At 38.6% G+C, this 26,991-nt stretch overlaps 1 protein-coding gene across 2 annotated transcripts in view; it reads left to right on the forward strand.

Moving 5' to 3' along the window:
• FGF13 (fibroblast growth factor 13) overlaps nt 1-26,991 on the forward strand; it is a 201,883-nt gene that overhangs the window by 103,629 nt on the left and 71,263 nt on the right. Inside the window, exons 1-2 of one of the 2 annotated variants that reach the window (XM_069463434.1) lie at nt 23,596-23,782; nt 25,703-25,813. In XM_069463434.1, the coding sequence (XP_069319535.1) occupies nt 23,596-23,782; nt 25,703-25,813 (298 nt within the window). Of the gene's footprint in view, nt 1-23,595; nt 23,783-25,702; nt 25,814-26,991 lie in introns of those variants that run through there. The other variant, XM_069463435.1, reaches the window with a different exon arrangement.

A 26,991-nucleotide genomic window follows, 5' to 3' on the forward strand; every position in this document is an offset into this window, starting at 1 on the left:
TGAACTTATTTCTGTCACCGTGGTTAACTATCCCTATTTTAGAACTTCATAGAAATGGAAACATTACACTATTTGTTTTTTGTGAGTCTGGCTTATTTCACCCAGAATAATGTTTTTGAAATTTGCCAGTGTTTCTATGTATATCAGCAAGTCACTGCATTTTATTGCTGAGTAGTATCCGTCGTATGAATGTACCAGTTTGTTTCTCTGTTCAGGGACAACTGGATTGTTTCCAGCTCTTGGCTTTAGTGAGTAAAGCTGCTATAAACATTTTTTACAATTTTTTTTTCTGGACAAATATTTTAATTTATTTTGGACAAGCACCCAGCAGTGAAATTGTTGGGTCATAAGGTTGGTATAACTTTAACGTTTTAAGCTACTGCAAAACAATTTCCCCCAATGGCTGTACCATTTTATATTCCCACCAGTGATGTATGACAGTTCTAATTGTTTCTCATAATCACCAACTTTCAGGGTTGTCAATTATTTTCATTCTCCCTATTCTTGTGTGCAGATAGTAACATTGCATTTTGGTTTTAATTTGCATCTGCCCAATGACTAATGATGTTGAGTATTTTTTATGTGCTTAGTGGCCATTTGCATAAGTGAAGTATTTGTTCAAGTCTTTTGCCTATATTTTTAATCTTATTGTTGAGTTGTTCACAGTAGCTCCTCATTATCTTGTTAATGTCTGTAGCATCTCTAGTGATATCCCCACTTCTATTTATCATATTAATAGTTTGTATTTTTTCTCTCTGTCTTGATCTGTCTTGCTAGCAGTTTAAAATTTTATCAATCTTTCCAAAGAACCAACTTTTAGCTTTGGTGATTATCTCTGTTTTCTATATCATTGATTTTCTTTCTCATTTTTATTACTTCCTTCTATCTACCTATTCAGGGTTTAATTAGTTTTTTTTTTCTGGTTTCTTAAGGTGGAACTAATAATTTCTTTTATAAATTTCTTCTTTTTGAGTAAAAAAGTTTAAAGCTGAAACTTTTTCTATAAGGACTGCTTTAGATTAATTTCATGTTTTTGATACATTATACTTTATCATTAAATTCAAAGAATTTGCTAACTTTTGGATTTTTCTTTTACTCATGACTTATTTAGATGTGTGTTGTTTTGACTTCCAGTTTGGGGGGATGTTCTATTTACATTCTTGATATTGGTTTCAAGCTTGATATTTTTGCAGTCAGATAACATATTCTGTTTGATTTTTATTTTTAGAAATTTATTTGAGCTTGTGTTATAGCTCATCTTATGGTTTACATGGTAAATACTCCATGTGAACTTAGTAAGAATGTGTTTTCAACTGTTGGTCAGTTCTATACATTTGTATCAGTTCAAATTTACTGATAGTGTGGCTCAATTCTTCTATCTTCTAATTTTTTGTATAAACATTCTTTCAGGTCCTAAAATATGAGTATTGAAACTTTTTAATATGATTATAGATTTATCTATGTTCTCTTTTAGTGCTATCAATTTTTGCTTCAAGTATGTATTAATAGCACCTTTGTTATAAGGTGCACACAATATAGGAATTTGTGTATTCTTGATAAATTGACCATTTTATAACTATGAAATTTCTCTAATTATCTCTGATAATATTCTTCACCAGGAAGTCCCTCTTATCTGATATTTGTAGAGCTACGCCATCTTTTTTAGGCTTAGTATTTGCATTGTGTATATTTTCAATCCTTTAACTTTCATCCATTTTGTGTCTTTCTGTTTAAAGTGTGTTTCTTGTAAACAATGTGTAATCGAGTCTCTCTTTTTCTCACAGTCCCCAAGTACTGCCTTTATTTAGGTCTTTTTAGTCCATTTTTATTTATTATAATTATTCATATGTTTAGAAATAAATCTTCCATTTTGGTATTTGAGCCCTATTTGTCCCATCTTTTCTCTGTCCCTCTGTTCCTTATCTTTTAGCACTTTGGGGGTGAACTAAATAATTTATTTCATATTCTTTGTATTATTTTTAGCAGTTTCTCAAGATTACAATATGCATGCTTAACTTATCTCTGCTACTTTCAAAACATATTCTATTACTTAACAAACAAGGTAAGACATTTACAGTATTATTCTAACAATTATCCCACTCACAACATTCATGATTGTTTTCTCATGTATTTTACTCTATATGTGCTTTTTATCTTTTATTATTTTTATTATGACAGTTAATAGTCATTGAGGTGATTTCTACATATGTGCACACATTACTTTTAAAATAAAGTTTCTTCATATTTAACAATTTGTTTACTCTTGGCGTTTTTTCTTTCTATGCATTTCTATGCGGTATAATTTTCCATTAGTATAAAGAGCCTTTTTTATGCATTTCTTATAGGGCATATCTGCTGGAGAAAAATTCTTTCACCTTCCTTTTTCCTGAAAATTTATTTATTTTACCTTTATCTCTGAAGAATAATTTTTGCTGGATATGTAATTCAGGTTCGATGGATTTTAGTTTTCTTTTAGCACTTTAAATATGAGATGTTGCATTGTTTTCTGCTCCTCATTGTTTTATTGAGAAATTATATATCCTTCTTGTTATTGTTCTACTGTATGTAATGTTTTTATTTTCTCTGGATATTTTCAAGATTTTCTCATTATTTTTGGTTTTTCTTATTATCTTTCACTGTGATATGCTGAGCTGTGTTTTATTTATTTATTAGTCCTTCTTGGTATTCTCTGGGATTCTTAGACATATGTGATGTTGTCTTTCATAAATTTTGAAAAATTCTTGGCCATTATCCTCTCACATATTTCTTCTGCCTGATTCTCTCTTTCTTCTCCTCCTGAGACTTCAATTACTCATATGCCAGATGGTTTGCTATTGTTCCACAGATACCAGATCCTGTTCCAGTTTTGTTTTGTTTTGTTTTTACTGTTTTATCACTTTTTGTTTTTTGGATACTTTCTTTTCCGATGTATCAAAGTCTCAAATTCCTTTCTCTGCTATTTCCAGTCAACTGATTAGCCCTTAAAAAGAATTCATTATCTCTGATATTCTACATTTCATTTCTAGCTTTTCCATTTTTCTCTATTTATAGCTTCTATCTCAATGCTGAAATTATACATTTATTCATGCATATTATCTACTTTTCTCACTAGATCTTTTAAAATATTTATCATAGTTATTTTAAAGTCCCTGTTTGATAATCCCTTCATCTGGGCCATCTCTGAGACTCCATCTATTGACTCTTTATCTCTTAAGAATGTTTCATATTTTCTTCCTTTTTTGTAAGTTTTTTCTTGTCATTGTTTATCTAATTTCTGTTTGAATACAAGTCACTATGTATAAAATAAGAGAGGTAAATTATATCAATGTCCAAAAATGAGAATACCTTTTCTTCTATTAGGTCATTAGTATTGTGTTTCAGATCAATCTACTGTTAGAATGATCTGGATCTGGGCTTTAAATTCAGTTCACCACAGGTTTTTCCTTATTTAAGAGCAGGATCACCACCTTATCTTTAGCAGGGCTTTAGATATGAGTACCTGAGTGGTTTGTCTCTGTTCTCTTTCCTTAGCCTCATATTTCTGCAGGTTCTGTGTGCCAGAACCCTGGCAGGAGTGGGTGTTCTCTCTTATATCTCTTGTTTCTCACAGCAGTAGGTGGCCACTGGGTGGTATTCAGTATACTGAAGGTACTCAATGCCTGTGAGTTTTCTCTCAGTTATTATCCCTGACCTCCCTGTACTATGCACCTAGGACTGGGAGGAGAGGACTCTCTCAGCTGTCCTTCCTGCCACCCAATATTAGATGACCATTGTTTACTATTCATTATAAAACCTAGGGTTTGGAAGGGTTTAAACTCATACTTTCTGAGTTTTGTTTACCATGATGCTTGAGTACCATTATTGTAGAAGTAAGAGACTTCAATATAATGTTAATAAAATATTCACCAGCCACATAACATTCCAAAATTCTGGGCATACTTGACTAAAAAATAATTATACATATGGCCTGGTTAAACCCATTCTCCAATTTGGATGTCAGAAATTGTTCATGGTAAATTTTAAATGAAAATAGTCTTTGAAGAGTTAAGGGGCTATGGCTTAAGAGATGGATTACTTGGAAATGAGAGAAGGGAAAAAATCTATCTCTGTATACCCAAATTTAAATGCCAGATGAGAGGTAGAGTCTCCTCTGAAACTCTGGAGAACTGGAGTTATAACCCACAGAACCAAAGTAGGAATGCTGCAAAACTTGTATCAGCTTAGAGTGGAATGTAAGCACATAAACCATTCCATGATGGATTATGGTTCATAAAAGGCTTTGATTTAATATAAATGTGTTTATATTTTACTGCATAGAAGTATCCTCAGTAGAGTATGAATTCACACATTTTTCTTCAGTTTTTGCTAACTTTTGCTTTGGAAAAAATAGTGTAATATTAAAATATGAGGTTAGCAAAAGTCACTGTTAAAATATAAGTTTTCCCATCTGTTTTCTTTTTTATATTTAGTGCTATGACCTTGATGAACTTGGGAGACATTTTTATAGAAAATTGAAATAAGGAGTTATGTGAAAGTAATGTCCAATGAGAAAACCATAAAAGTCACAGAACTTATATGTTTTTCCAACCGTTTATTGTTTACTATAATGCTTTTGGGAGCATTCTTTGTAGGCTATATATTCATGCATCTAATTTCAAGACAAGAAAATATTAATCATTAGCTTAATTCCACATTTTTCCCATATACATTTTCTTAGTAGATTGCAAAGAATGTATTGGTCTCGTTGGTATCCTACATATTTCTAGGGTAAATCTAGAAAAACTGTTCTCCCATAAAATTAAATAGGGTGAATTTGTTCCACAGTTATTTCCTCTGTGCATCTCATTGTATTTCATCATGTAAAAAGTGATGTGATTATGGGCTTTAGTCAGAATGTTATTTTGTTCACTTAAGATTCATTCTCAGGAAGGTTGAACAAATTTGAATTTCATATGATAGCTTTCTTTATGTGTTTCAGTAACTCTATCCCTTTATATAAGAGGGAGTCTTCTTGTTGACAATATCTATAGATCTCCCCAGTGCCTGGGGGGCCTGAACTAGCAGCAGGGGCTTCAGTGAAGGCTACTGCTTTCTGTGCTTCATTAATTAGGGATGCTATGCATATTTCCCAGAGAGAATGTTGGTGTTACCGTTATCTAACCCTTCCAGAAATTTGACATTGAATGAAATTTACCTAATTTCCCATCATAAAGCCTCTGAGTTAAAAAAAAATGAATCTCATTCATGCTAAGAGACTGTGCAATGGAGTGGACATAACATAGGTTGTGGACAAGCCTCTAGCACTCCCTAGCTCTGTGATGTTAGGCAAGTTACTTAGTCTTTCTGAGCATCATTTTCCATCTCTAAAAGTGGAGATAAACATAATACCTACTCTGTAAGGTTATTGTAAGGGTTATAGATATGGTTTGTAAAGCTTGGTACTTGATAGGCACTTAACAAATATGAGCTATTATTTTGGCCTGAAAGTGTTAAAGGAGAGACTCTGGAGCTAGATTGTTTGGCACCAAATCCTGGTTCTGATATGCATAATACTAGTTGCCACTTTGGCAATTTGCTTAAGCTTCCTATGCTTCAGTTTTATTATCCAAAAGTTAGGGGTAATAATAGTACATAACTCATCAGTAGGATTAGATTAATTAATACAGGCAAAGGATCCATGTTTGTTGCATAGAGTAAATGCAATATAAATATTTGTTATTATTCTGTTTTCATTCCAGACAGCCCAGACCAGGGCAAGCTGGGAAATGGGAGAACACTGGAGGTCTCAACTGAGTATCAGTCATTTCAGTTGGTCTATAGTAGATGGAAAGTTTTGGCTGGTTTTGTCAAGATGTGTATGCACATAAAGTGTATATCAACAAAAAGAATAACAAAAGCAACAACCACAATTTCTTGAGTGTGTACTACACGACAAGTACATGCTAAGCTTTTTAGAAATATTAGCCATTTAGTTTTCACAATTACCCTAGGAGGTAGGTACTGCAGTTATTTTCATTTCACAGTAGTGGAAATTGAGGGACAGAGAGGTTAAATAGCATTCTGAGGTCACGTATCTAACATGCTACTGAATCAAGTTTCACACCTAAGTTTCCTAGTTACAAAGCTCATGCTCTTAACCACTCTGCCATATAGTCCACCATCTTCTGTACTAAGTGGAAAGCTTACCCTGCCAGGGCTTCAAGATTCCTGTGCTCCATTATTTTTTCAATTTGATGGAGCAACTGAGTTCTATGGCTAGGCAATAAACTCACATAACTATTGTATTTCCAATTAGAGGTGGACTAATTAAATTCAAAGAGGTTTCATGTTCATAGGCCTTGGTTGTCATGTAACTTAGTTCTCATATTGTAGGTGAGGAAATAGAAGCCTAGAGTGTGGATGGAGCTTTCTTAAAGTTTAAGACTAGTCAGTAGGAGAAATGGGACTCAAACCCAGGGTGCTTATTTCCATCAACCCTGTAGTTTGAAAAGTACCAACGACAAATTGCTTTGTATACAGCTAAGTACTGTTTCTAGTTATGTGCAAATCCATAACAAACATTGCCTTATTATAATGCCTACTCCTTACTTTTGCAAATGCAAAGTCATGCTTTGTCCATTACCAATAGTATCAATATTTTTGCAGGAGGTTGAGGGGAAGGAACTTCAACCTTCCTGGGCATGTAAAAGTAAATATCAGAGAAAATATGTGCCAAATATCCTTAGTTAGGAAAGAAGCCATTATCTTATCAATACTCTTTGCCCTAAATGGCATTCCTTTACCGCAATCATGAACACCATCTGCAGCCAACTCCTCTGAAGAGGTAAAGATAAAATTTGTAATGTCTGGTGCGGGCAGTCTTAATGCTGAAAAATCTTACAGTACTGCTTAGGAAGAACAAGGGTGCAGCTTCTGATTCAATGAGAAATAAAGGAGCTGTTCTTGGCCTGTTTTGACTGCTTGTGCACCGGTTGTTAGGTCCAAGGAGTTGAATCCCCTGGTAAATAACCACATTATGGGCTTCACTAACCTTTACTTGTTGCTTTTCTATTAGCAGTGACAAAGGGTGTACGTGCCTCTCCCTACAGACCTGTTGGCATAGTATTATTTGTGTACTTAAGATGGTCCCTTTAACTCAGGAAATTATAAAATTAGGGAAAAAAAGAAATGAATGAAAAATAGGTCTTGTTTTAGACACATCTTTTCCAACCCTATAGAATCGCATTACTTATTTCCCCATAGTTCAAATTAAGCAGAAACTCTGTTCAGACTAGAAGGCCTCTGAGGTGGTTTCCAGATTAAGGTAAGAAATGAAACAAACCATAACTCGCAAAACATATTGAACTATTACTCACAAAATAGATAAACTGAGGCAAAACATGATGTGCAAGACAAATGAAACTCAAAATGTTTTTTTTAAATAAACCTAATTTTTTTTGTGTAATTTCAGATTTATAGAAAAGTTGCAAAGATAGTACAGAGTTCCTAGTAGCCTTCATCCAGTTTTCAATAAAGCTAACATACTGTGGTGCATTTGTCAAAACTAGGAAATCAACACTGGCACATTACTATCAACTAAACCCCAGAGTTTATTGGGATTTAACTAATTTTTATCCTAACACCCTTGTTCTGTTCCAGAATTCAGTCCAGTATAGCATATTGCATTTAGTCATCATGTCTCCTTAGTCTCCTCTGGTCTTTGACAGTTTCTTTGTGTTTTATTGGTTTTTATATCAGACTATTTTAACAGTAATTCCACATGGCTCTTCAGTCCCAAAGACAAGACCATTGACTGTTCGAGCAGCTCACCTAGTTTACAAATTCTGACCAGAATTTTTAAGAGTCATACTTATAGATATCTACCCTAAAACTACCTTTTGACTAACCCTAACCTCTAAAACTCTTTGCTAACTTCCTCCCCTTTTTGAGACATTGTTGAGACTCTGTGAAGGAGATCTTTCTGTTTCTCAGCATAGTTCACATACCCAGCTTTGTATGACCAATAGGTTTCTCTGGTGGTCTTTGTGTAGGGACTTTGACAGAGGGGTCCATAATGATGTGATTCAATCATCCACAAAATGCAAGAATCCCTTCCACAACATTGGATAAGTGTTGGCACAGGTCTGTGTGACACCACAGCCCCCCTATGAACACTTCCATTGAAAGGACATTGATTACCTCCCAAGATAGTCCATGCTACCTATTTTTGTATAGTCCCTATTGTTGGAAATGGCTTCATCAAAATGAACCCTAATCTGTTTCCTTGTGGTTTCTCCTCCCTGGCCCTATTTCTGATCTCCAGAGAATCAAGATATTGGATGGAAAGTAAGCCCCATATATAGTCCCACTTGAGTGGTATGGAATGAGTCAAACACACCTGGGTGGTCCTAGCTTTGTTCACATAGTGTCACTTGTTAGTTGTCTGAATTTGGGCATATGATTTAACTTCTCTGGGCCTTAATTTCCTTACCTGCAAAAAACCCCACCTACCTCATAGGATTGTTGTGAAAATTGAATGAACTAACACATATGGAAGTACCTAGCACACTGACAGGCTCAGAGAAGACTAAAGAAATGATAGTTACCTTTTGGTCAGGATGATCACTTCCTAAATATTCAGGATGAAATGTACCATTTATGTCATATCACATTATTATATTCTCCATTCTGCCTGGCAGCAGTGAATTCTAACTTTCCCTTCTCATTAACTAATTTCTTAAAAGATTTAATTTTATTTTTCTGTTGACTTTTTTTTCCACAAGGCTTAATTAAGCTGTTACTGAACAGAACTGAAGTGTTAAATAACCTGAGAGGATGGGTTTAACATAACATTCATGAATCCCATATATTGCCAACTGGTGGGATTAGTCATGGTAGTGGAAGGGAGAGCGTGGCAGGGATTAGCAAATACCCCTGCTAATCAGCAGAATGTGCAAATTAGGCCCCAGCTCATGGCATTAATTTAAATCTCCATGGCAACACCAGCTATTTACATGTGAAGAAGTGATTTCAAAGCTGTAAAGAATGATAGAAATCACTGCACTGAGCATAAAGGAGAAAAAACCGAGGGGAGGAGTATTCCCACTTCCTGAAGAAATCCATACTACTTTTTATAAGTGTAATAATATCTTTTCCTTCCCTGAGCCTCTAATACTGGAAAGTTGATGATGATATAAACAGAAAAAAAGCAAGAGGGAGTAGAAAAAGGTCAGAAACACTCTAATACTCCATCCATCAGACCAAATAACCATAAATTAGGATAATCTGCATATTGGTGTGTTGCAGAATTGTCTGGGTTAGTAGCCTAGTTCCACTACTCATTAGCTGTGTGACCTTAGGTAAGGTTTTTAACCTTGCTGTGTCTGGTTTTCCTCATCTATAGCATGGGGCCAATAATAGTTCCTACCTTATAGGATTGTCGTGAGAATTAGATAAGTTAACATATGTAAAGCATTTAGAACAATGCCTGGCCCAGATGAATGCTTAAAGAATGGTAGCTGCTATTAGTATCACTATTATTATTACTGCTAGTTGGTTATGATTCTGGAATATAGACTACCTTTCAATTTTATACTCTGTGAAGAAACTACAGAGGGAGAAAGGTTATATTTTTCATTTTCTAATTTTGTTTGTGCTGGAAAAGAGACTTGGAAATGTCAGCACTTGAGAGGTTTTATAGGTATTATCATTTTCAATTTCAGTAGAACACTTAGGAAAATGGTAACTGTGATTCTAGCATAGGATCCAAGTAAAGCCACATTATTGTTTAAGCTCTCATCAAAATCTGGGAGCAGGTGGATATCTGTAAAATGTGATGTGATCAAAATTGAATTAGTTTACCTCAGAAACAGAGTCACCTTTTTTTAAACATATATGTAGCTCTGAAAAATAAACCCAGGCCTCTTCCCTCTCATGGACCAATTTTCTTTGTGGTGTCAGCTCATTTCACCTTGCCTCTGTCTGTTGGTTGATTAGGTTTCTAGTCCAAGCAGGATAATTGCAGTAATTCAACTTTGGATTTAATTTTCAGTGCTTGTATTTGATGGGTGATTATTCAAATAGATACTGGACTACTTGCTTTGTGAGGTCAAAACTGTTGCTGCTTTCTCTATGCAGCCAACAAAACACCTGCCAGTCACCCAGTGGTTCAAAAGCTTTTGGAGGCAGCCTAATGGGGCTGAAAAGGAGTGAGATGGGGAGTCAGAAACCTTTGGTTTGAAGCCCTGCTAGACTCCTTTACTATCTTTTCTTCCTGTTTCAATTTTATTTTTGTGTGCACCTTTTTGTAAGCCACCACCTTTCTTCTTTGGAATGAAGTAGGACCTACACTGATTAATAAATTTGTTGGGGGATGTTAAGCAACTATGGCTTCTTGTTGGGACACAATTTTCTGGTTTGTAAAATAGAGTCAGTTGAAACCTCCTCTGGCTACCTCATCAGTTTTCATGCAGATCCAATAAGACAATGGTTGTGAAAAAGGCCCTGTGAAACCTTAAAATGTTGTATACTTGTAAAGGAGAATTTTAATATCGGAATATGGCTAGAATATGGACCAATATAATTAATAACCTGATTTAACTTTCCCTTTCACAAGAAGCCAGTAGTCCCCTGCTTATACTTTAATACCTGAACATTGCTTCTACCTATTTGTCATTAAACATGAACTAAGTCCTACACACTCTAAAATGTATTGTACATGAACCTATTCAATCAAAATGGATCTGTCCTGTATTTCATTGCTTCGGACGCCTCCTGTCTGCCTTCCAAAGGGAAAAAGAGAGAGCTAATTCATTTATTCATGAAACTATCATTTATTGAGCCCCTACTCTGTCTAGATGTGGGGACCCAGAGATGAAGTCCAAATACCTACCTGAGGGAGCTCACTGTTTACTGTGAAAGACAGACAAGTAGACAGAAATTAATCACATATTTGTCATCATAGCTATATGTATAGAGGGCTATGAAGCAGAAAAGACTTTACATGGGAGTTATTGGAAAAGGTTTCCCAGAGGAGATAATGCCTCAGATCAATCTTGAAGACTTTGCTGCGTGGGAGGGAATAGAATTTTAAAGGGTACTGCAGTTGGAGAGGCTAAAAGGTGGGAGGGGGATGTTTTAGAGAAAGGAAGTACTTTGGTGTTTGTGAAATACAGTGTGTCAGAGAGAGTGGCAGGAAGTAAGTGTGACAAGGAAATCTGAGGCTACATAATGGAGGGCTTGTATGTGATGAAGAGCCACTGAAGACTTGTTAACAGGGTATAACATGATCAGATTTGTAGGTTAGAATTGTAGCAGTGAGCAGAGTAGTTTAATCACAGGCAGAGAAGAGGCAGAGAAAGCAGTTAGGAATCTATGATGAAATTCAGGCAAAAAATGAAACAGGAATAGGTGAAAGTCTTAAAAACAGGAATTCAGAGGAGATGTAAAGAAGGTAGAACCATGGTACTCAGCTAATCCATTCCATATAGAGTGGGACAAAAGGGAAGAGTTCAGAATAATGCTCAGGTTTCTGGCTTTGTTAAAATAGTGGATGCATTCAGAAAGGAATAGGATACAAAAAACACCTATAATCACCACATAGAGTAAGAGAAGAGGAATAAGTATGAGGAGATGAGTTCTGTTTTGGATTTGTTTAGTTTGAGATCCTGAGGGGACTTTGGGGTAAAACTATCCATATGTGGAGCTCAGAACTGGCTTCTTATGAAAGGGAAAGTTAAATCAGGTTAGTAATTATATTGGCCCATCTGAACTGATGAAAGCAATGGAGACTTTTGGAGTTGTCACCGTATAAATGGTACTTGTATCTTGCACCATTCATGTTGCTGGATTCATATCATATTTCAAGAGTCAGAAAAATGTTATCTCCTTCTAGAGGCTCTTTCTGACCTTCCAATATCAGTTTTTTTCTATATTACCCTTAAACAACATTCTGTCCTTTTTTAATAGCAGTGATCACTATTTATAACAGCATATTTATGTTGTTTATTATCTGACTCTTTATTATTATGTAATTTTCATATGAGTAGGATCACATCTGCCTTGTTCACCACTGAATACCTACAATTCAGCCTGGCATATAGTAGATGCTCAAATAACATTTGTTGAATCGATAAATGAAGTCAATAGAGCAAATACCTAGAAAGAAAAGATTGAAGGCGAAAATTAGAGGGTATAGGACAGAATCCTAAAGGACTCAAATGATTAGTGAGAGGAAAAGGGACTGGAAAAGGAGACAGAGAAGGAGCAGTCAAATGTAGGTATGAGGAAAACTAGGAGAGTAGAGTGTTGGAGAAGTCAATGGAAGAAGACTTGTGTGTTCAAAAGAGAATGGTCAATAGCATCAAATGCTGCTGAAAGGTTATGTAAAGTAATGACTGAGAACCAGTCATCGGATATGACATAAGGTTTTTTTTTTTTTTTTTTTTTTTTTTTTTTTTTTGGTGACTGTAGTGGCAACAGTTTTGGTGCTATGGTAGAGGTAAAGAGTGAATGGGGACTTCTAGTCAATACGTTGAACTGAGGTATTGCTTGTGCTTACCTGTCCTTCCACAAAAACACAGAAATAGTGTATAACATACTATCTTAAGTCTTTGACAATACACAAGAGAATTCAAAGGTGAGAAAGGAAAATCTTCAGGTGATAGAAACAAAGAAGTGATTTAAAGCCAAAGCAAAGTCCAGCAAGCAGTTGAAGCTGAATGGCCATCAAGAGTAGCAAAACTGGTATATACCCTGGGGCTTAAATTGAAGCCACAGCCCTAATACAGAGCCCTGAGTTTACTGCTTAAAGCCAGGAACCAAGAAGTCCTATCTAGTTCATGACAAATCAGGGCCCAAGGCCTAGGGATACAGAGTATAGGTGGGGTGTCTATTCTGGACTGAGAGTATAAGAAATTGGAACCCACATCTGAATTTATACTACTAATGTATACTAGGAAATTAAAATAAAAACTGATCTGTAACCAGTGAGACCCAGAGTGCTAGCAGAGAAAGAACACAAAACTGTAGAGGTAGATAACTCTACTACCCATGGTTTATGTGGGACTTCTACAGAAAACAGCTTTCCTGTTTCCTGTAAGCCCATAGTAAAATTTATAGAGCAAGAAAAAAAATAAAACACCACAGGAAGAGTTATCAGTGACAAGAAACAGGATAATACATATTCCAGAAATAAGGTAATATGAAAAAGACTTTAATGTTTAAGTGTCTTGAAAATGTTCAATAGGATAAAGAAAGGAATAGAATCTATAAGGTATGAAGAAGATATTATGAAAAAGAATAGCAGACATATTAAAAAAATACCAAATAGAAATTCTCTCTCTCTATATATATATGTATATATGTATACGCAGTAATATATGTGTATATATTATATATGTGTATATGTATAATTTTATGTCATCCATAAAATATTACTGTATAATATATAATACATGTATATATCAATGAAATAAAAACAAATCAAACATAGACTAAATCTAGCTAAAGATAGGATCAGTGAAGCACTTAGATTTTGCAAATAAAGATACAGATGGAACTAGGAAAGAGAAGTTAGGAATCATGAAAGAGAGAATGAGGTCTAACATAACACCTAACAGAAGTTTCAGAAGAAGCACAAAGAGAGATCTAAAGACAGGCAATGGGTAATAGTTAAATTTCCAGAATTGAAGAACAATTGAACAACTGAAGAGGAATGCAGTGAGTAGGAAGATTTTTAATATGTTCTTGATATATTCAAATATCAGCCAAATCCTAGTTCCTCTCTAGCAAGAATATTGAAATCTACGTAGAGGAATTACTAGGATTACATGGCATGGACAATCATTTTCACATAATATTTAATTCCTTTGTTAGCCTAAAGTTTTATCTTCATCATAAAAAATTATTTAATGACTGCCTATGTGAAAATCTCTGGTCTCCAAGCTCACCCCAGTTATTTCAGGAGGAGAATGGCTAACTCACTGTGGCATACATGCCAAAGTAATTTTCATTTTTGATTGGCATCTTTCTAAAGGGATTACTTCTACTAAACCATCTGCTGTTGGAAGTTGTAAATCAGTAACAACTGTATACTTGAACATCATCATTGACAATATGTGCTGAATGTGATCAGTGGTAAAGGGAAGATAATCAGTTTATAAGCAAACAAACAAACAAAAAACAAAAACATCAGAGTATCTACATAGCACAGTTGATTTCTCCCAATCCCCAATGCTTCATGATCATACCAGTAATCAACATTTCACAGAAAAGTACAGTACTAGAGAGTGGGTACAATATTAGATCAACTTACTGTCAAGTGATTCAAAGTGTGGGGACATAAAATTCCAAAATGTTGTAAGTTCTTTCAGCTGAGGGAAAGCAATATGGCCTGGTAGGAAGATTCCAGTTCCAGGAGTCAGTTTAGAATCAGGTTTGAAGTCTGACTTTATGTAATTTCATTTCCCAACTTCCAAGCTCCTTTTCATCCTCCCACATTCATCTTCAGCAATATGTATTTTTTCTGAAGCTGAACTCAATTCCTGCCCTCCTACCTTCTTTTGGGCTCTGAGAACAAGTTTAGACATTTGGTACCACTCTTGCAGTGCTTATCACATTTGTGTTTTAGTTATTTATTTACTTCTATTTCTCCTCCACTTGAGGCCAGCGACAATCACTGGAGAGGCTGTAGAGCAGTTTTTAAGAACACAGGATATGAAGTCAGACTGCATGGATTAGAATTCTAGATCCACCACTTCCTAGATAAATGAACTCATTACCCTCTCTCAGCCTCAGCTGTTTCATCTGTAAAATAGGGATAAGCTCATATGGTTGTTATAAGTATTAAGTGAGTAAACAAGGATAAAATACAGTAAGTCCTCAATGTCATCAATAGGATCTTGGAAACTGTGACTTTAACCAAATTGACCTTCAGCAGGTACTCAAATAACATAATTTCTTCAACATCATTTCATTATAATGTTGATGAGAAAAAAATTGGTTTTGTAATGTTGTTCCACTTAAAGTCGAAGTTTCTAAGAACCTAGCAATAACGTTAACTGAGGACTTGCTGTACTTACACTAGGGCCTGAGGTAGAGTTAGCACTCAATACGTTATAGCTATTATTACTTTTACATCCTTCAGGTCTTAGCTCAGTTCTTGGCAAATAGTTCTCGGTAAGTTTTGAGTGAATAAATGAATGAGTGAACAAAAAAACAAATGGCCCAAGCCAAATATATTTAACTTTTCTTGCCTCAGATCTCTTCTCTAAAATCAGATCCTTAGGTGAGCATCAAGGCCCCTTTTAAGAAATCAGTTTCTAAAAATTGCTTGAGGCCTCCAGTGGTTGCAAGAGAAGTTACTTAATAAGTTTAATCAGGTGATTGTACTTTTAACTGTTTGTCAGAAGAGAAAAGTTAGGGCAAATAAGTTAGAATGAATACTAGAGAAACTCTTCATTGCAAAAGGATAGTCATGGGTTTCCTACCATGGAAGTGAATACACTGTGTATAATATTTTTCTCTCTTTTGGCTGAACTCAAGCTTCCTGTAGCTGAAAGCAGATGGCACAAAAAAGCTTACGGTATGGAAAGCCAGTTTTCGCTATATGAAAAGAATTGAGAGAATTGGGAATGCTTTAACTTCTTTTCTTTGCTAAGTAGTGATGGAGAGAAAGACCTAGAAGTGTCCTTTGGCTCTCATAGCATTCCAAAGGCCCAGATTACCTGAGTCAGGACAAGTCCTACTGTCAAACTATTTCTTGGGTTGGGAAACCCAGAATAATATTAAGCAGTGATTTATAATCATTTAATTTTAGTGAGAAAGCAATGTTGTCTTTAAATATTGCTGTAAGAAGTTATTATTAAAAGTGTTGTGAACTATGCTTATAACTATACACAGGTCCTATCTATTCTTTTTTATTTCACAATTTACTTGCTAAAGTAAAAAAGCAAAACTGAGTTAAAAATCATGCCATATTCTATCTTTTTCTGTCACCCAAGCCAAGAGATAGGCATATCCAGGCACCACTGTTCAGCAGCCCAAATTCCAGACCCAGTGCCAAGGAGGAAAGTAGTAGTATTTAAAGGGCTGGCCTTGTGCACATAGATTGTATTTACTGGCTGAGGATCCTTAGTTTAAATATTGGCACTGCCACTTGTATGCTAGCCAGGAAATCATAATTGTAACATTTCATCTCTCTAGACCTCTCAATTTTCTCACCTTTACAATGGCAATAATGATAATATCTAACTTACAGGTTGTTGCAAGGATTAAAGGAAATAGTGTTATAGCACTTGACAAGTTGCTTGCCCAATTATAACCGTAGTATTTACTGAGTGCTATCACCATTTAAAAACCCCAGTTTTAGCAAAAAAAAAAAAAATCTAAAGCACAGTGGAGAGTTTAAAAACCATCTAGGGCAGTGGTCCTCAACCTTTTTGGCACCTGGGACCATTTTCATGAAAGATAATTTTTCCATGGACAGGGGATGGGGGGATGGTTTCAGGATGATTCAAGCACATTACATTTATTGTACACTTTATTTCTATTATTATTACATTGTAATATATAATGAAATAATTATACAATTCACCATAGGTTGAGGACCCCTGATCTAGGGCATCTGCACAGTTCTCAGGTAGGTCATGGACCTGTCTTTCATCACCTCCTTAGAATCTGGAGGATAATATTTCCTCCAAATTCAGTAGGTTCTCCCGCCCAAATCCTGGTCGGTGTCTGAAGAGATGTGTTAAGATTCTTAATCCTGAGAGAGCACTGCAATATTTTCCCATTACCTCTCTGCTGCCTTAAAAAAATGGAAACTCTTGCTAGGAAATTTATAGAAACAGTGCCATTGGCAAGTAGGAAATAAATCTAGTTTTCCTTGTGCTGTTTGTGAATCTTGCCTCTATATGCTAAATAATAATGAACATTAGATCATTTGCACACACTGTATTCCCTTCCTGAAATCCTGAGTTCAGGCCACCTTCTTCCAGTGATCTTATTGCCTGAAATTGCTTAGATCCAGAAAAATTAGATTGTCTGTTTCTACTTCAAATCCTCCATCATTTTTTGCCTAACTTTTCATTTAGATTACTTAGTTCACTGGGCAAGAAATGAACCCAGTGTTACAGATATTTTGCCTCTGAGTCCTGCACATTTTTAGTCTGCCATAAATGTTTCATCATAGAAACACCTCATTTATGTTTGTTAGCCACGAGTCAGTTCATAAAATAGCAACTGTTCCTTCAAGATCTTCAAATGATAGTGAATAAAACTGAATTGAATTCACTTGGAGAACCTGATGCTTTTGTTGGCTCTGGGTGCTTTGTCACCACTGAAGTAACCCATTGGTTAAGAATAATTTATTGTTTCTACAAAATGTTTTCTACAGGTTGGACAAGAGAAACTATAGGAAATGAGTGTGACTGCCTTGACCCAAATGCTTCAAGTTCATCCAGTTTGCTCTTCCAAGGGCAGAGGCACTATCTCTCCATGTGCCCTATCAGATGGGATCTTAACCCTTCTCAATAATGGTGTTGCTGGCCCTTTCCACTTTCCCCATGAGCACTTCTTAGTGGCAGGTCATTAGTATATAAATAGTAGTGTTGTTTTTATGACAGAATGAGAGTCTTGAGGGAAATCAACCCACATACCCACCCAGATAGATAAGGTTCTAGTTGTATTCATAAAAACTTTTATGAAGGAAAATCAGCAATCAATTATGGTATTTAACAACGCTTACTGAAAAGAATGTTTTCCTTGTACAAAACTTAAATCCCCACATATTAAAGCTTAAGCTTTTTTCTGTGTGTTCTCTCCTTATGATGAAGAGAAAAACCTCCACCCTAGCAAGCTGCTATTTCTCTCCAGGTTTTCTTGATTAGATGGCCAAGCAAGGTAATCAGAGGCCTTGAACTCTCAATGTTACAGCTGCCATGGCTAATTAAATGGCAAAGAGCTAAATTCATGGACATGATTAATACCATCAGGGTGTTTTATGGTTTTAATGTTCATAAATTATGACTGAACAATGAAAATTTTATGTGGGTTATAGGATTTTTCTTCTTAAGGATCAGAATTAATCAGTGTTTGCTCAATTGATTTTAAATATAAATCAGAGGTAGCTTCAGTAAATTCTATAGCTTAACTATTTAGATAATGATCTCAGAGAGAGAACATAATGAAGACCAGACCACCATCCTAATGTGGTGCAAGCCTAGGGTCCCGTACCTTTTCATTCTGAGTGCAGATCAGGAGAGCCAATCAATTTCTAAAAAATTGGTTCTGGAGATCTTTGTTTCTGAAGTATAACTCCCCTAAATGATCTGACTAGCAGAGACTCTTAGCCAGCTAATAAATGTATCAGGTTATGCTACAGAATACAGTAGTTACTCTTTCTGTCCCTGAAATTCCAGTGTGACATTAACAAGATTTCCTTAAATTGCATTTTTCTTCCTGCTTGGAGTTAAGTGGCAAAAGCCTATTCTAATGGCTTTTCTCTAATCTCCTCATTTGTATTTCTATCCAGTTGTTTCTCTAGGCTTCCGTACATAATTAGGTAGACCAAAAAAAGGTGATACTTGGCTGCCCCATCTCCTAAATATTCTCTCTGCTGCTCTACCCAGTGAATGGGGAGATCCCAGTGTTGCTTGACATTGGTGCACTTGAACCTGCCTCCCTTTCCTCCCTTTGAGCTCATCATCAGTCCTGACCTGGTAACTAGCCACTCAGATATTTTGATGAACTGTTAGTGGTGATGGAGAGCAGACTGGCAAGTGGCTCTGATTAAGTTTATCTTCACGGAGGAAAGGTGTTTGAAATCTCTCCTTTTCAGAGTTTCAGAAAGACAGCCAATTTCTTACTGCTTAAAAGGGACTGAGGCTGCTCCTGATTAGGCTGTCTGAATTCTCTCATTTTTACTCATCACAGTCACATCTGTTTGGGTTTCTGTCTCTCTCCTGGAGATGTCTCTTGAGAGTAGGTCCCCTCAGCTTCCTTACAGTTCATCTGAGGCCTGCCAAAAGAGACTGGCAGAGAATGATCAGCATTCTATACTCTGATAACTCATACAACTCTGAAAAGAATGCTGAAACCCGGTTCTCAAGTGAACCCATGAGGAGTGGAGCCAAAGGGACTTTTGTGTTTTTCTTTGGAATCCAATTTAGAATTTATGTTCTGGTTGGTGGGGGAAGGAGTGGAGAGATGGGAAGTATCAGGAAAGATAAAGAGGTAGAGGGAACAGGGCCATATGTAAAAAAATTCATAGGCTCCCAGAGCCAAAAGGACTGTAAGGAACATGTCATCTAGAGGTTTCTAAACATTTTGTTTTTAGTAGCAGAATCTTTTCATTTTTTTCATAAGAAATCATACACTGAGCCCAGTATATAAAACATATGAAAGAAGTTGATATAGTTAAGTGGTTATAGTTAAAATAGATGAAGGCTATGGATGAAACATTGGTAAGGGAACTTACGTCCATGTACTCTTAGTGTGCTGCAGAATACAGTTTGAAAGCCACGAATCTTGCCTAAGCATTATGTTAAAGATGGGAAAACTAAGGCCTGTAGTATAGAGAAATGACATTCCCAAGGTCACATAGTGGCAGACGTGGGATTAAAACATATGCCTCCTGTCAGCCAGGCTAGAACTCTTTGGGAGCTGAGATAGAGGAAAGGAGCTAAGAATACTTTCTTCCTGAACACGGTCAAGGAGAGAGCTTGGTGAGCAGTGATATAGGAGAGAGGAGGTCTGGGAGGAAAATGGAGAGTGTACCCACCCAGCATAGAGGAGTTGGAAGCACCAAAGTTAAGCAGAGTGAATTGAAACTCTACGAATCTGAAGGAGATCCAGGAAGTTCCATAGCAAGGGTACAGTGTGAACTGCTAGGTATAAATCAAGACAGGAGAAAAAGGCATTTGGAAATAGGTATCAAAAGGGAGTTCTTGATTCTTCCTCTTACTAAAATGCCATACTATTGGTTTGGGGTAGCAGTGGGGCAGAAAGTAAAGGCAAAATACGCTTCTCTGGGATTGGCTGCAATGTGTCTTTCATTATGCCTTCTTGAGATGCATGGGGCTTTGCCATAGTTCCCCATTGATTTGAGAGTAATATTCACACTCTTCTCTGAATTCCTAAGCACCTGGAAAATAGACATGAGAATTAAGAAAGCATGACAATATCTGCTTTATTAATGGTTAAGTTGATTGGGCAATATGATTTGGACACAAATTCAAAATGCTCTTCCTTAACTTTCCACCCCAGATTGAACTCACCCTCTACTCACAGGCCTCTCTGAGTTCTCTTAGTGAAGGAGCGAGGAGAATGCATGTGGTCTGCAGGCAGACAGATCACAGAGTTAGAAGCTCCCTTTTCTAGTCTCATCAATAATGTGACAAATATTTTCCTGTCCACGAAGAACAATAACTCAAGGGGGGATGTAAAAAGGCAGAAGTACCTTTTGTGGGTTAACAGGAACATGTGGCAGGAGGAGAAACTGGTTTCTTCCCATACTCCTCATTTTCCAAGATTATAAAATTTAATTAAGGAGAGAAGGATTAGAGCAAGAAAGTTATCTGCAAACACCTGTAGAATCATCCAGTTGTCAGCTTTGGTCCAGTGGTTCCATGAGCTCATGGCAGAGAGTTTAATTCTCTATCAAAAAAGCTGTGGGTGGTAAATAGGAGTTAGAAACAGAAGGGATGTATTTACATGTTTGTGTTTGCAACTCTGCAATGATAAGTGTCCTCCCTCCTCATTGTATATCCCTGAAGTCTTCTTGGGGTCTGTTTAATCTGTTTAATCCACCCGAGTGGCCATCCCAGTAATTCTACAGGCTTCCTAAAAATACTTTTATGAATGATATTTGCAGGGGCAAACAGTGAGAGCTCTCTGGGAGAAGTGAACGGAAAAGGATGGAGGAAGGCCCTTTTCATTTTCCCAATGCCATTTCTCATTCTTCCCAAGGTCTGTCCCTTTCATGAATTAGATCTTTGTCCTTCTTTAGCTTTTTCATGCTTGCTCTGGATCAGGGTCCCAAGAGAGAAGCAAAAGCAAGGAAAAAAGGTCCTTGGGGTTGGTGCTCAGCAGAAGGTAAAAACAGGGACCTCTTAACTGTTCATCACCTACTCTAAATATTTGGCCCTGGTCAAAGCTTCTTTTGACCCTTTTTTTGGTGAGATTATTTCACTTCGTGGTGCCTAAAATTTAACCAACAATCACATACATTCTGAGCTGGGAAATACCTTCCTACCCTTCAGAATCAATATAAATCAGTCATTCATCAATCATTTGCGACAAACTAGTATTAAGCATAGACTATGTGACAGGAATTGTGCCAGGAGATGGGAATATAGTGGTGAACAAGACTCTGTCCCAATTTTCTAGGTGTTCAAGATCTAGTGGGAGCAGACCAGGGATTTTTCCCCATGAATTAAAGTTTAAAGTGGATACTTGAATTGACTTGAGGTGCTAAAACTCTCTTCTACCTTGTCCATTTTCTTTTGGGAAAGCCAAAAGCACAAAGGAGTAGATGGAAGATTTCAGACCCTGTGGCACCATTCTCCTGTAACTATCCGTCTCAGCCCCTGCAACCTTCACCCCAGCCTACCTTGCAGAGACACGGTGGTGCTTCTGATGGAGCAAGAGACATTTCAAGAATGGGGAGAGGTGGAAGGGGAGGTAGCAGCAGCTTCATCTGTGAAGCAATGAAATCTACAGAAGGGTCAGATGATTCAGCTATTATGAACTAAGACGCCAGAAATCCGTTTCAGTGTTGCTTAGTCCGAGCTTGTTCGGAGGCCAGACAAGAAGGGCGGGCTGGAGTCTGGGGCTAGTTGAGCATTTGATTTTGCATCTACATCGATTCTGAAAAGATGGAGAGGGAGAAGTGTAGGACTTCAATAAAGACAGTGTAGTGGCATGGCAGCTCCAAGATAGAGCAGCCCTGTGATCTGAGGCTTTCATTTCAGCCTCAGAACTCAAGTAAAATAGTAAAACAATTGCGTCTTTTTGGAGGTAAGGATGTGGATGGGCCATTCTCTTTACTGAATTCGTGCCCTCAAACCCCCCTTTTCTGCTCTAGAATAAAACAGAGCACAGGGAGAGGACAGAACTTGTGAATAGAGTGAGGCCAGCAAAAAGCCAGACTGGATTCCAGAACTGGAGGAAGGGAGGCTGCCTGAGTTTAAGGAGCAGAAAAACAGAAGTTAGGAGATTGGAGATGGGCCAGAGCTTAAATAAAGTGCCTCGGCTAGGCATTTCCCAAATACCCAAACCCAAACGGACAGATGAGGGGGCGCAAAGGGAAAACGGGGGTCGGGCCGCACAAATTTGGCTTGAAATGAAAAGTCAGCAAAAACCACTGGGTGGCAGCGTGGTGTGCGGGCGCAGCTCTGCAGTGCCTGCTGCTGCTGTTGCTGCTACCGCGAGGGCTGAGCCCGTCTGGGAACCCTGGCCTCCTCTCTAAAAGGGCTATAAGGGTCGCCAAGCAAAATACCTCGGCAGGGGGGTGGATAGGTGGGTGGGGGGATGAGTCCAAGCCTGGGGCAAGGGTCTGACTAACTTCCCAGAGGCTCCAGCCCGAGCACAATCTAGCTAGCTCAAACACTAACGAAACACCCCCACCCCGCCATCCCCCATCGCTGAGCAAACCCCCGCTCCTTCAACCCAACTACCTCATCTTGGTACCTCCTCCATCACTGTTTCCTCCCGAAGCTCCTTTCGGGGAAAGGAAGGGAGAAGGATTTGGGCGATGGGGCATTGCCTAAGCCCCTACAGGTGTTAGCCCGAGCGGCTGGCGGGGACTTGGGGGGTGGGGCGGGAGGGGGCGGCCCGCGGCCCGCAGCCAGTGGGCTCGGCTCCGGGAGGGAGGGGCCGCCGCGGGAGGGGGCTGCCGGGAGGCAGTCGCGCTGTTCCGGAGAGTGCCTGCGGCGACTGAATTTCTGTGCTGCGACTGTGCCGCGCCCAGAGCAGCAGCAACAGCGAAGATGCGAGGCCATTACCTGTTTGATCCCTGTCGGAAAGCTGGCATGGGCCAACTTTTCCTGATTATCAAGCCAAGAAGTTGCAAGGACTAGTGGAAGACTCGGAGGGGCCAGGGTGAGGGCGCGCTCCCCCGCGCGCTTCCTCCTCCCTCCTCCCTCCGGCCGCCCGCGCTCCCGGCCTCTCTCCCGCCCGCGCTCATTCCCTCTGCCCGCCTCCCTCCTCTGGCCCCCTCCGTGCGGCACAGGGCGGGGGGTGCCGCGAAACTCCGACCCGAGCCACTTGGACTTGCACAGTGTCCTCGGGGGCGCAGGGGCCGAGCGTACGCAGCCACGAAGCTCTGCCTCCGCCTGCCAGTCTCGCCCGCGATCCCGGCCCGGGGCTGTGGCGTCGACTCGGACCCCGGCAGCCAGCAGCCCGCGCGGGTGCCGGTCCACCGCCAGAGGAGCTCGGACGGCATGCTGAGCCCCCTCCTCGGCTGAAGCCCGAGTGCAGAGAAGCCCGGGCGAACGCAGGCTAAGGAGACCAAGACGGTGAAGGCGCGAGACAGCGGACGAGCAGCGGAGGAGAAGGAGGAGGAGGCGAACCCAAAGAGGGGCAGCAAAAGAAGTGGTGGTGGTGGGCGTCGTGGCCATGGCGGCGGCTATCGCCAGCTCGCTGATCCGTCAGAAGAGACAAGCCCGCGAGCGCGAGAAATCCAACGCCTGCAAGTGTGTCAGCAGCCCCAGTAAAGGCAAGACCAGCTGCGACAAAAACAAGTTAAATGTCTTTTCCCGGGTCAAACTCTTCGGCTCCAAGAAGAGGCGCAGAAGAAGACCAGGTCGGAAGGGGCTTTAGCTTTTTTTTTTCCCCCATACTTTATAAGTGTGGAGGGGGCGGGAGGAGGCGGGAATGTAAGCATAGGTGAGTTTGTCGGTGGCCCCTCTTGTACGGATGAGGCCACCTAGCCCGGTGTGCGTGCGTGGGAAGTCGATTGCTTTCTTGCCTCCTTCGTAACAGTAACAGGCTTGCTGCATTGCAACTGCTCTGGGACAGGCGCAGAGCCTGGGGGCATATCCTGCCTAGGAGGCGCGCCCTGAGCTTGAGACATGCCACATATGTGCATGTCCGGTGGTCTCTGGGCAGGAGTGACCTAGGCATGACTATGATGTGTGTGGCGTGGCAATTGCAGGCTCAGAGCTGGGCAGACACCATTGCCCGTCCCCCCTTCCCAGGAGAGCCTGGGGAATGCCTCTCTTGCCTTTATCTCTGCCTGTCAGACCCTTCCCCTCCAGCTTTCCACCCCCAAGGAATGTGGGCTGCTTCTATCTAGACACTGCGTTTCTTTGATTACTTTTGAGCTTTTCGGGACAGACTTGACTTGTGGTGCAGCTTTGAAATGTTTGCTGGGGCGGGGTGGGGGGGCGCGATTTCTAGAACCTTGCGGCAAAGAGCTTAGTGATCTGGTTAGACTGGTAAAACTGGTTCTGGCTACTGAAATGTAGGATTAAAGGGAGAACTTAAACTCATAGCCAAATTGTGGGTCCTTTTGAATCTTTTCAGTGATAAGAGTAGCGCGACATTCTGGTGAGGGGAAATTCAGACAGCTCTAGAGCTCTAGGTGTCAGGTTGCGTCAAGGTAGACCTTCAGGAGAACATGCAGCTTATTTGCCTATCTTAACCAAATGAATCTTTTACACTATTTTCTACTTTTTACCAGATAAGTAGTGTAGAAAATCAGACGTACTCATCGATCTGTTATTTCTGTATTTATGTCTTCTACACACCCTGGGATGGAAACGCAGACCTACGTTTTCTGTTTGCACAAGTTTTTAATGCATTAGCTGTAAATTAGGGTTGTTTTAAAAAGGCTTAAGTGATTGCAAAGCATGATTATGTGGCATGAATAATCACATAAATATTATTTCAGCGCAGGTGTCTGTATTCAGTTAAAGCAAATTTTGGATAATATGACTGTTATTGGTAAATTAGGCACTTGACTAATCTATGGTGATTCATAATTGAAAATTGTTTTAATTAAGAACTCATATTTTGGATAATCATATTTTTGATATTAAATTTGAAAATAAGTATGCACTAATTTTTTTCTTTCCTACGAACAGAAGCCCTGTTCTTTCACACCCATTAGCTCTAATGATAATTAATATGATAGGGTATGGTGATGGTTGTTTTATCTTCCCCCTCCCTTTTTTGTATCAAAGGCTCAATTTTCTAAATACAGATCATTTGATGGGGTTCTAGGTTATTTATGCATTTTCAACCTTCTTAGAATGGAGGGGATTATTTATTCAAATTGTGGTAATTCTGAAGGAAGTCTTTGCTGGTGGGTTTTTGGTACCTGGTTGGCAAACAACTCTAAATTAATTATCTTTGTATTTTTCCTTTTCCTTTCACATGAAAAGTGGCACATTGTGAAAAGACAGAATATGCCATTTGCCAACCCATTCCAAATACTCAATGGAAGTACCACTCTGTAAGCCAAAGGACAGGCTATCAGAGACTGTAGACCCTGTCAGAAGCTTTAGGGCTTTATGCCATTGTTTCCAGGTAGAAATCAAATATTTCTTCAGTTTTGAGATTTATTGTGAAACTTGGAGTTTGTTTTCTTTTTTCCAAAGGACTCTTTAAAAGTTCCTTTTCCACTAAAATTTATAAATGAAATTAGAATTTTAAATTCTGAGTGTTTTAAACTATGCATGCACAATTTATCAATTGATCCAAACCATTGTTCTCTTTGCAGAGCCTCAGCTTAAGGGAATAGTTACCAAACTGTACAGTCGACAAGGCTTCCACTTGCAGCTGCAAGCAGATGGAACCATTGATGGCACCAGAGATGAGGACAGTACTTATAGTAAGTGACTGCAAAATAAATAGTATATGCCAGCATGTTGTTGACATTGTGTTCCTTTTATTTGTTTTAAAATAAATAACCCCTGCTGAATCCTGAAGTGAATACAAAATATAGTCACACTACATAATCTTGTTTACACAGGTTAACCTAAAGGAAGTTAAACATGAAAATACCTAAAATAGTCAACTAGAGCAAATAATGTTGACACCATCTGAAGAACAATCCAAATGTCATCTCCATGGTAATCTAGATAGATTTATGGCTGTCCTTTGGATTTTATTACTTTTTCCCACAGAAAATTTACTCACCCACACACTGATCCTGAAATAGCATGTTATCGCTACTCTTAAGAATCAGTCTCTACCCAAGAGAGAGGAGTGGTTTCATACCATGAGAATTCATCATTACAAGCTTTCACTTCTGCTGCCCCGTCCACACACACACTGATAACTCTGAGACTAATAGGATTTTAACACTGAGATACCTCCACAGGTGGGTAAAAGGATTTCTTTTAGTGTTTTATTTTTAACCATGGTTTAAGTAAAGACCAAATTGGAGACCATAATGGTGAACCTAAAAAGGAAATGCATCAAAAATAATGTCTGTTTTATTTTTAATTATTGAAGGAAGATGATTCCAAGATGTTACATAACCTTTAATTACATATGCTTTATTTATTTGGAGTAATAAAAACATAATCTCACCAATAGTGCAGCCTTCTCTTCAATGATAACTGGTGTTTTTTTTACAATTTCCAGATTTCTGGAGACCTGTTAAATGTTCCATGAGGCTAAAACACTTAGTTCTCATAATTCATTCTCTGTTTTCCCTTATTTCTACTGAATTTTCCTCAAATTTTGATAATTTCCCAGTAATAGTCCCATTGTAGGCTGAGAATACAGCCAAGGAAAGTAGGTCTGAGTGCTAATGAGCACTGTGATTTTTTTAGAGGTACATGGCTACAGATAGCAAAGCCATTGACAGTGGTTCGGATGTTAAGTGTAAAGAGTTTCTCACCTTTTAGGAATGCTTCCCGGGCTAATGGCCAAGCTATAACCTCAAGAGGAAGTCACTTTTAATTACCCTTGAAGAAAACTCTGTTGGTACTGAGGTTGAAAAACCTCCATACTAAATGGTACTCACTGTTTTGTTACATGCCGTGTTACTGTTATGATATT

The sequence above is a fragment of the Eulemur rufifrons genome, chromosome 30 (genome assembly GCF_041146395.1).
Source record: "Eulemur rufifrons isolate Redbay chromosome 30, OSU_ERuf_1, whole genome shotgun sequence".
Lineage (NCBI taxonomy): Eukaryota > Metazoa > Chordata > Mammalia > Primates > Lemuridae > Eulemur > Eulemur rufifrons.